An 11,398-nucleotide genomic window follows, 5' to 3' on the forward strand; every position below is an offset into this window, starting at 1 on the left:
GAGTCTAGTGGATGACTCTGCCTTTTTAGCCCTATGAGCTTTTAAGCAAGTCATTTCATGTCTCTAAACTTCAGTTTCCTCATCTGAAAAATAGAGATCTTTTTATCATGTAAAAATGTAATAAATGTGCATAAAAGTGTTTGGAACATTGTAAAGATTTATAAAATTGTAAATCATTTTTTACTTTTATGAGTTAACTACAAAATCACACTTGTTAACCACAGCACAAGTTTATTATCAGATTTCAATTTCAGGCTGACAGATCTTCCTAAATCTCAGTTTAGCTTACAGAGAGGGAGCCCGTGGTAATGATAGGACACTGTCTTAAGTTCTTGCCCTGGAAGAGGTTACAATCTGAAGAAAATAAGAAGTGTACCCAAAAAACAACTTTAAAATAATACATGTTGTACGTAATTTAGAACTTCACTGAGAAATGGGCAAGAAATACCATAGTATCGAGAAATAGGAAATAGTTGAATACAGAGTTAGAAGAGATGGGCCCTGACTTTGAAGGGTGGCTAGGAATTAGGTGGGTAAGGGGAAGAACATTCTAAATCAGGGGAACAATATGAACAGGCCAAGGACCTGTGGACATGAGCCTGGAAGAATCACAGGAGTTGCTGATTAAAGCAGAAGGCTCATGTCTGGAAGCTGTGGAAAGATGCTGGTTAGTAGAGTTGGGTTAACTTATAGAAAGCATTACAGCAAGGCAGAGGAGTTCGCACTTGTAGGAAAAATGAACTATGGTGGGTTTCAAACTGAGAACATTCTTCCAAGAAATAAACTGGGAGAACAGAAAGACTCAAATAAGAGAAGGTGGCAAAGTGTTATGATAATGACCTGTAGATGAAGTAACCAGGGTCTGGGGTATGAATCACATGGAGGAGATGAGGCGGATGTTATAGAACACTCCAAAGAAAGAGTTGATAAAACGCAGTCACTGTCTTTTCCTTCTCTGTTTAGAAAGAAAAGAGAGTACTCCTAAATTTAATAGCAGAATGAGTTGAAAGGGCTAGCAAAGGAACCAAGAGAATTCAGTCAGGGAGGTAAGAAAGAATGATGTGGTATCCAGAAGCCATGTGAGAAGAGATCATCATTTGGGAAGAGATGACCATCAGTGACACAAGCCATAGACAGGAGTGAAGACAAGTTTCACAACAAATTTACTGGATTTTTCAATTAGGAGATAATCAGTGACATTCAAAGAACAGTTTGGAAGCAAATAAAGCTTGTCTGGCCCCAGAGCCCATGGGCTTAACCACTACATTTGTACTACATCTTTATTGCTTGCCTAAGAGACATGGTCCTAGGAGAATAGGCAGGGAGGAATACCAGGAGTTCCTAAGCAAGACTGAAAAAGATATGAAGATGCCCAAATCAATTGCACAGCCCCTCATCTGAATCTGCCTCCTCCTTTTTACGAACCCCATACCTAAAAATAACAGGTGGCTCAAGTGGCATGGGTTTTTGAAGTGTCACCTGAGAACCAGGGTGACTCAATGCTTCGAAGGGCAGGTAACCCAAACCCACCAAGAAAGGGAGGAGGGGATTGGCTACTGAAAGGCTCAGGTGTGACTTGGCTATTTTTAGTCACAGCTTGAAGGTGATCCATTCCCTTGTACTAGCCCTAATGACCTAGCTGAAACCACCTTCTTTAAAGATTAACTACAACACTTTGGAAGCCAGGTGGTTTTAGCCACAGCATGGAAGCTACTTAATGTTTGTGAGAAGTTCCAAGGAAAGGTGGTAAGCAGAAGAAAGGACAAGGTTGTAGAAGGATTGGGGTGATGGCGGAGACTATAGCTTTTTGCACGTAAACGGATTTAGAGAGGGAAAATAGTTTTCAATGATATTCCCACATACTATAACTGCAAGCAGAGTAAAGGTCTTACTTTAAGAAAACCACATAAACAAGCTTAATATTTACTGGGCTCTTCAAATATTCAAGGCAGATACAAGTTCATTTTTTTAAGAGAGATTCTTTAAACTTGCCCTGGTACTCTATTTCTTTCAGTGTTTCTTCTTTTATTATGCTTTTTGCAAGCATTCACATTACTGAACATCTTATTAAAATTTTTCAACCAAGTCAAAGAAGCACTGGACTTCTCTTCCATATACATTTTCTCATGCATCATTTTGATGCTTTGAACACAACTGCTGTTACTTTACAAAATTTTGGCTGGTCTTTCAGGACTACAAAACATAATAAAATAATTTTGTCTGGTACAAGCCATGGTACTATTGATTTTCACGTAGTGAATATATTAATGTATTTGGGGCACTGTGTTAAAACAAATTAAATCTATTTCCACTTCTACTACAACAAAGAATAAAGCCATTTCCAGAAATTCTGCGTTCTCTCTAAGCTTTATCAGTTGTCAAAGTTCTGTCAGAGAATTGGAGAGTTGACTTACTTTGTACATACATATTGGTATATATGGATTCTTAGGATTGTTTTAACAGTTAAATATGTCATTCTTCATTGAGAAGATACTTTATAAATTATTGGAAATTCCTTGTATGTGAAGGATGGTCATGTATTTGATGCCCTCAGTGGACTTACTCAGAACACTATAGTTTTTATTATTATTACTAATTATAATCATCAGCAAAAATAATAGATATCTTATTTTACCTAAAAATGACAGCCACTCTCTTTTATTTGTAATTCTCGAATCAAAATTCTACTGTGATTTTAAAAGGATCACAGAGCATTTTTGGCTCACATTTTTATCTATTAAAATCCAAATAAACAAAATTAAAGAGATTAGTATACTAAACTTTGACGTATTTATTACCTAGCTTCAACGATTATCGATTCACGAGCAACACTGTTTCATGAATAACACTGTTCTCTCTTGCCCCCCATATTATTTTGAAGCGAATCCCATATCTCATATCATTTCGACTATAAATGTGTTAGAATGTATCTCTGAAACAAATCTGCAATATAATTATCATGCCTAAAAATTAATGATAATTTCTTATTCAGTACTTATTAAATATTCAGTATTCAAACTTTCCTGTTTATCTCACAAAATGTGTTATAGTTTTTTCAAGTCAGGATACAAATCAATGTAATTGGTTAAAATGTCTCTTAAGTCTCCTTTAACCTCTAGGTCCCTCGACCTACCTTTTCAGACGGAGACTGAGACACAAGGAGGTTGTTCGATTTTCCCAAAGGTCATGAAGTCAGTGGCTGGACCAGGACTGTTCCAAAGTCCTCCACTTGTTCTCTATCACAGGAGAAAGAAACGCCATGTGGGGTGGCTCATTTAAATTCTTCTGTTGCTAACTCTGCAGTGTGCTTTCCACCCTAGTCCCACAGAGACATCATGAAGGACCTAGGTTACCTTATGAGGGCTTTATCCCATTTGTGTGGAGTCATAACCTATAGTCCAAACACTTTCTCCTCTCATGCAAGTGTTCAGAACTCAGTGTATTATAAGAAAGTTTAGAAGAAAGGAAAATCAAATGGCAGGATACATTCTTTTGTGGACAGATTAATGCTACCTAAAAATGCAAAAAATATTACAGTCTTTTAGTGTCCTACAGATTCTCAGTGTTAATTATAATCACCAAGAGGGAATTTTTCTACCACAAGATCTGGGATGTCTAGGTTAAGCTTCAACTGCTTGCCACCAGATCTCTGGTCATCCAGCCTTTGGCTGCCATCCAAGACAACCAGGGTCAATATATCAAATGCAGCAATAACATGCTGTCAGAAGATACTGGATTCTAGATCCAGTCCTAAGGCTAAGAAGCTGTATAAGCCCCCTCCATGGCTGGTAGTCCACACACCTGTGAAAGGATTCAACTGAACAAGACAATTTCTGAGAATCACCCCTTCATTTCCACCCCAAAGTGTGATTTCCTTCTTTTGTTCATAACTCGGTAGATCATGAGGCTCTACCTAGGACATGGTCTTTGTGCCCCCTCTGATGGCTCAGCCCTGTAGAGCTCTTCACCATTACTAATGTATTCAAACCCCTCATTCCCAAGTTCATGCCTCCTTTCTAGAGTGAGTTTTTTCTCTAGCTCGTGTCCGTAGGTCATGAACCAGTGGCCCTCTCTGTTCAGTTGAGCTGACATGTGCTTTCTCCCAATGCTGGGGTCTTTATATCCTTGCTTACAGGAGGGTAAAGGACCCTTCTCGTAGAAGCCACAGGCCAGGTCACCTCAATTACTTAATGGCAGCACCCAAGATTCATTATAGAAATTAAAGACATGAACACCGGAAACAAAATCTCTCACAGTCACTGTGGACTGATATAAACAGGAAATGTGAAAGTACTAAATAAAAGCTATAGGGAAATATTTTCTACCTGATGCATATTATCTCATAACAACTGTACCATAAACCTTGAATTAATATACAGTATTGTAATATATTGCTGCATATTATACTAAAAAGACTGTTCTGGGAAAGGCTGTTAATCCATCAACAGTGACAGATTCTAGGGGCACTCTGCTTTAATAAAACATGGGTTTGAAACATAAAAATGTACTAAAGATATGGTCATTACTGCCTTTGTACATTAACCTTCTCATATGCCAGTTAAAGGTGAGGCTAACCCTATAACAATTGTTTCTCAGAGGCTGTCCCTTTCTCTTCCTGGGGTCCTCTCAGGGTATCTCAGCAAGAGCAGACTCACCTGGACTTAACTCCACAAACATATAAGGCCCCAGCAGACCCCTTTCTGCTTACTTGTGTAAATAAGGGACTTCCAGTTGATTTTGTGATTAGGATTCCTGAGGAAACTTGCATTTTAACAGTGGCCTTTTGTAGCTAATCTTCATTTTTTTTTTTGAAAAAATAGTTTTACTGTGATATAATTCACAATAGTTTTTATATATTGTGACAATATAGATATAACTTACATAGTAAACAATATAGATATATCTATGTATAGATATAGTTTATATAATAAACAATACAGTATAGTTTTGATTTATGTTTTCCTAATGATGTTGAACATTTTATGATGGTTCATTGACTATTTATATATCTTCTTTGGAACATTGTTCACTTTTGTCTAATACAGAGAAATAGGCTAAGGAAGAAAATTTTATGCCAAATAGATAGGAAAGGTTTTGGCTAGCAAGACAAATATAGGACACATTTCGAAATGGGTCAGACACTGTCGAGCCTCTTAAACACAGAGGGCCAAGGGCTTCAGCCATGAGACTGAGACTGACTTGCAGAAATAAGGATAAATAGACTTGTGTGTACATACAGCAGCAATAAACACAACCTTCTATAGCTAAACAGCTGTTCAAATTTAGAAGTAAAGGTATGAATAAGATGATGTGTAGGGGTTGCGGTAGAGTTTTGATAGATTTACGTAGTTGGAATACAAAGTAATAATGAACCAGGAGATCCTCGCCTCATCTCAGTTTTGTTAGTGAATCAGTGCGTGACTTAGGTCACTGGGCCTCATGTTCTTCCTTGACAGAGCAGAAGGGTTGATCTAGATTTTCTAGGTTTATATACTTTATCTATCTCTTTGGGAGTAAAGGAAACATCTGGGAAGAGTGAAACGGTTTTTTAAAAATCTATGGTTTCTCTCAAAGGGCTTTTTCTTATTATGCTGACAATGAGGACTTCGTAGGTAGATAGAGTCATTTTGAAGAAAAGAGCATAAACAAAGAATCTAAAATGTGTATTGAGATCTATTAAAAGTAGTGGCTGCAGTGTGGGGAAAGCACCTGGGAGGCCAGTGAGAGGAACCATACTATTGGCAATAACATTGTTACTGCTTAGCAATGGATTTTTTTAAAGCACTATGTAGCACTTACTATGGGGGGGTAGATGGGGAAGAAATGGCATAAATTCAAAAAAAAATTAAAAAGCAAGGGAAGAGATTTCAAGGATATGGGAAAATGAGAAGTCAGCTCTGGGGCCATTTCCCTCCCAACTGCAAAAAGCAGCAGCTGGTAGTGGCCGTCATTACAAGGAACTTCAGGATAAATGATGACACCTGCCCAGGGACTCCATCAGGATACTCGTAGGTCCTGGTAACATGAGCTAATTAATTTTCACAACACCCTTGTGAGGCAGGAAGTAGCATTTTCCTAGTTTTACAGAGAGGGAAGTGTCAGCGTGTAAACACAAGTGATTTGGCCCCTTGACATAGTGAAGCTGTGCAGGGCTGGGAATAAAAAGTGTCAGCAATTCAACTTCCACACTCATTTTTAACTTCTATCTCAGTTCTTCTCCTTCTTATAAAATAATATTGGATAGTGCAGTCATATTGTTTTGTGGGCACATAATTACTATATGTAGTTATTCCTAAGGATATAAAATCATTGCATTTGAGAAGGAGCCCTTGAAAACACCTTATTTAACCCCTCATTATATCTGTTAAGTTACTCAGCGTGAACATAGAACTGGCTAGTGCCAGAGTACAAATTAGAGCCCTCACTTATCTTTATTCCTCTCAGCTAACTCTGGTTTTCATACATTCTTCACAAGGTCTCCCACTGTTTCCTTTTCTGTAGAATGCCAGAGAGTTGCATAAACTAAAAATGTCAGGGTTGGATGTCCCCATAAAGCTTGTCAACCCCAGCAATGCACCTGGCCCTTATCTTCCATGCAATCGCTCTGTTAAGTGGATGCCCAGACTGTGATTAACACAACCAGTGATCAGAAAACCGCCACCCACTAGGCAGCCATGCCACCTCTCAACTGTGGGAGGCTGCCCTCCCCCTTTCGTAACTACCAAATCACTGCCGCTCACAGCTGACCTCAGTACCTGCCCATCCACCCTACATCTCCTGTTTAATTCTCTCTCAGTATCTTCTTGCCATCAACTCAATATTTTTTCAGCACACGTTTATGAAGCAACATTTATAGGTGCCACTAATAATAAAATGGTAAATAAGGAGAGTAATCTCACAGAAGGAACTACATCTAAATAGGCACTTTGAATACAAAGTGATAGGGCTTTGGTGAGGCATATATAAGATATTAGGGGAACAAGTCAAGTTTTTTACTTACTTACTGTCTGTAAGCACTGAGAATACAAAACGATATTTCCTGAAGAGCTATTTCCTGCCATTCGGAAGCTTACAGTCTAAGAGAAAGACAGAATAAATATATAAATGTTGAGTAGTTACAGAATCCAAGTAATTAGGTGCTATGGAAATACGATGTTCCGCTGTGTTATTTATAAGATGTTGCTGCATATAAACAGGCACAGCTATTAGTAAATGTATTCATTAAAAATAGCTCAACAGCAGAGCCACTGCGTAGCACAACTTTGGGGTTGGGGGCATCCTCACATCACTTGCTGTGAGCGTGGCCGTCTCCCGATACCAGCTCCCTGTACCTATACAGACCTCCGGAATGGGGGTGCTGTGCAGTGAGTGCACAATGTTGAGCAAAAAAGGGATTATCCCCACCTGCTCCCTTATCCCTTACTGTTCCAGGGAGGAGACAGGTATGTATCAAATACTGATGCAAATGAGTATATGATGATAATTGTGATAAATACCATAAAAGAAAAAGAACAGTTTGCTGTGACACAGAATAATATGGAAGAAATATTTTAAAAGAGGTCAGGAAGAAAATTTCTCTATGAGAACCTGACATTTCCTTTGATACCTGAAGTACACACAGGTGTTAACCAGGCAGAGGGAGGCAAAGTGTGCAGGCAGAAAGGTGGGCAAGAGTCTGGTGTGCTTTGGGAAGTGGGAGAAGAAATAGTTCTCTGGGAGGTGAGTGGCCCAGATAAGGGAGGAGAGGAGAGGACCTAGCTCAGGCAGAGCCTCATGGGCCAACGACAAGGCTTGGGGTTCAAGTTAAATGCAATAGGAAGTGACAGGAGAGTATTAGGCAGAGATGACTCTGCTTGTGGGGAGCATATGGGAGCTGAGGAGCAAGGATTGTGGAGAAATCCATTTCTGCATTGATGCTCTGTAGACATATATCAGACTGAACTATTTATATTCAGAATGAAGATTTTAGTTCTAGTCTATTTCTTTTCTAGTTTTTAAAATTTGCGTAAATGTCTTCAATTAGAAAACACAAAATTTTTGCTGTTGTTTGGTCTTTTGTCCTGTCTAAAACAGACATTCTTCAGCCAAATGACTAACAGTCTCTTAATGACAAAATGTATATGGATCAATAAACACAAATGATTTCCTTTAAGAGTCTTTTAATGTTCAACTCACTTGAGCTTCGGGCATTGTTTGGATTTTACTGCCATCTAGTGCCTCTGAAAACATGTTTGTGTTTCTGAAAAAGACACTCCCTAAAACTGTTTGAATGAGCAAATACATTTCTGTTTCGAATGGGAGAACCTCTGTTTCAGTTTCATTTGTATACTTTTAAATCAACATATATAAGTTTTAATACACTTTTAAATCAATAAAATAAGTCTGGTCTTACTTATTACCCTTCCTCCTTTATTCTGTCCAGTTACCTAGGGTTTCATTGATCCGTCTGCTTTACACTCATACTGTGTCTAAGACTTTCACTGGGAGAATTCCTCAGGAATGCTGTGTGAGGTGGACCAGTGTGCCCACTGCACAAAAGTGTCTGGTTTTAGGGAACAAGTGGAAAGCTGAAATCCAGCCCATATTCTGTTCCCAAGTCAAAGGCAAAGGGATAGTGGCTGCTCAATGACAGGCATCTCCTCCGAATTTGTACATATAAGTTAGCGGCAGCTCTGGTTTCACTTTGTGAAAGTTCCCACGCAAAATTCACTGCTCACTGCTCCCCTGAGATGTTAGGATTAGTTTTAGTTTCTGATTTAGTCTGTTTTCACTGGGCTGAAATATATGATCAAGATATTGCAGTTCGGTTGTTTTGGTTTTGTTAACCAAAATTTTGCATAGACTACCACAACAATGAACGTTCTTTTCAGGACAGGAGTGGAAATGCACATGCTTTTGTTTTATGCTCCTCCACACGCTTGTTCAAACATACACATTCTCTTTTCCACTGCATCCTTCATTATAATTCTCTTCTTCAAAGGTCCCAAGCCACTCGTTTCCGCTGGCATCAACCAGCTCCTTTCGACAAGCAGCAGACGTGGGCGATAGATAATGTCTACATCGGGGACGGCTGCATAGATATGTGCGGTGGCCATGGGAGGTGCATCCAAGGAAACTGTGTGTAAGTAGATTTTTTTCTTCATTTTGTCAAAAGCTCCTGATTCACATTCCATCTCGGAGATTTTTCTGCAACTCGTTTTTGAATCACTCCCAAGCTATCTTAGGTTATACATTTTTCCTGAAATATGATATTGAGTGGAGTTGACAGATATTGTATCTTCGTTCTTGCTTAGAGATTAGGAACTGAACAATAGATATCTTGTCAGGAGAAGGCCGAATTATAATTGACTATGTTTTATTTCCATCTGTGTTTCTGTGATACACTAGAGCTTGAAAAAGACATTAGAAATGAGGTTCAGGAGTTCAGTATGTTCTGACCAGAAATAATACATCATAAGTATTTTTCTCACTTATTTCTGAACATATGTAATGAGATGTGTTTGTCGTGGTTTAATTAGTATTCCTGTGTTGTTTGCATAAGAAAGTATATAAATGTCTAGTCAACTTACCAGGCATATTTGATGAAGAGGACTAGTATATTACTTTTAGAGAGCCTCAGCTTCGTTGGAGAAAACTAAATAAAGTGCGCGTGTGCACACAAGCATTCATTATAGGCCTCTGTGCTTTATTTTCAAAGATTATGCTGTTTGATGGGGTAGAGAATTCATAGTCCCTTCTCCACGAATCTCCACACCTGGGAAGTCTTTCCTTTGATTAGTGATTCTAGCTCAGATCCAGAATGACCCTTGAGACCCTGAGCCTCCTGGTCCTATATTCATATCCTCTTCCACCCTGAACAGGAAAGTGGAAGATGACACTTACTATCCAAAGTATCTTCTGCTGTTTGGAACATGGCCTCTTAGAGTCCTAATTGGCCCAAAACCTCTGTTTAAAAAAAAAAATCATAAATTATTAGGACCTCCTAGTTTACTTTGGCAGCTGCAATTGTTTATCAGCCATCCAGAGCTGCGTCGTGTAGAGACAGGGCTTTACTAAATTCTTTGAAGTGGCTTCTTTCTCTCCACCTGTAACCCCAAGTCACTACTTTAGAAAATCCTAGAGGTAGTTATATCACAGCTTATGTCTAACCTAAAGCACTGCTAAGGACAGAAGGCGAATTCTGGCAAGCTCTGTGAAAATCAGTAACCTTTCCTCATCCTGAACTAGGAAAAGAGTTGGCTTCTCTAATTTGAGAACACACTTTCAGGGGCTTTGTTTAATGTTGACTTTTCCTTTCACTTTTTCCACACCCAGCTGTGACGAGCAGTGGGGTGGCCTATACTGCGATGAGCCCGAGGCCTCTCTCCCACCCCAGCTCAAAGACAACTTCAATCGTGCTCCATCGAACCAGAACTGGCTGACTGTGAATGGAGGGAAACTGAGTACCGTGTGCGGGGCTGTGGCTTCGGGAATGGCTCTCCATTTCAGCGGGGTGAGGGTTTGACTGCTGGTTATTCATGTTACTTTCCCACCAAACTAGTTGAGCCTCTTTTGAATTTAATGGGCAAATCAAGATGCAGAGTTTGTTACCCTAAATGCACACCCCTGATCTGAACTTGCAACTGTGTACAAATCAGAAAGTACTGATTATTTCCAGTATTTTCCTACCACAGATCAGTTGAGATCATTTAATTATTCAGGATGGTGCCAGCACAGGACATATTTAAGTACACATCGAAAAAGGACTTAATTGAATTTCCACCTGCGAAGAGAAAACGTGCACAATGTGGGGTCTTCCATCTGGGTGAAGCTCTAATTGAAAACTCTTGAGCTTGCAACAAATTTGGGATTGAAGGAGCCTTTTAAAAATGGAAAATGAGCTTCAAAGTTTCTTGAATTTATTAACAACAGTCAATCCTTTTATAAATTATTCAAGAAAGAATAATTGTCAGAAATTACTCGACATTTGTGTTTACAGCATATTATTTTGTGAATGACAGCAATGACAGTGGAAACTTTCTTTGGGAAATTTTATTGCTGCCAACGATGACTTTGTTTAAAAATACAATTTCTCCAATACCATAAAAGATAGACAAATTAATATTTTTTTCTTTTGGTGGCTGGCCAGTACGGGGACATGAACCCCTGACCTTGGTATTATGACACCGTGCTCTAACCAACTGAGCTAACTGGCCAGACCTAACTTTTAAGAAGAGCAAATTCACTGTCAGCAATTTATTTCCCTGTCATGCTCTATCTTAGAGTTTACATTGGTACCGATGAAGTGTATTATTTATGTTCAGTATTTTAGCCCAAGAGTAATAAGAAGACATATGGCATATAGGATTTTTATAATCATCAGCACTGACTAAGAATACAATGTTTAGGATACTCTTTC

The 11,398-nt window shown here is 38.9% G+C and overlaps 1 protein-coding gene across 2 annotated transcripts in view; it reads left to right on the top strand.

Moving 5' to 3' along the window:
- The window catches only part of RELN (reelin), a 466,847-nt gene that overhangs the window by 418,298 nt on the left and 37,151 nt on the right, over positions 1–11,398 (top strand). For both annotated transcript variants that reach the window (XM_063099074.1, XM_063099073.1), the window contains exons 47-48: positions 8,981–9,121; positions 10,315–10,492. In XM_063099074.1, coding sequence (XP_062955144.1) covers positions 8,981–9,121; positions 10,315–10,492 — 319 coding nt within the window. The remainder of the gene's footprint in view (positions 1–8,980; positions 9,122–10,314; positions 10,493–11,398) is intronic.

This window comes from Cynocephalus volans, chromosome 6, assembly GCF_027409185.1.
Source record: "Cynocephalus volans isolate mCynVol1 chromosome 6, mCynVol1.pri, whole genome shotgun sequence".
Classification (NCBI taxonomy): domain Eukaryota; kingdom Metazoa; phylum Chordata; class Mammalia; order Dermoptera; family Cynocephalidae; genus Cynocephalus; species Cynocephalus volans.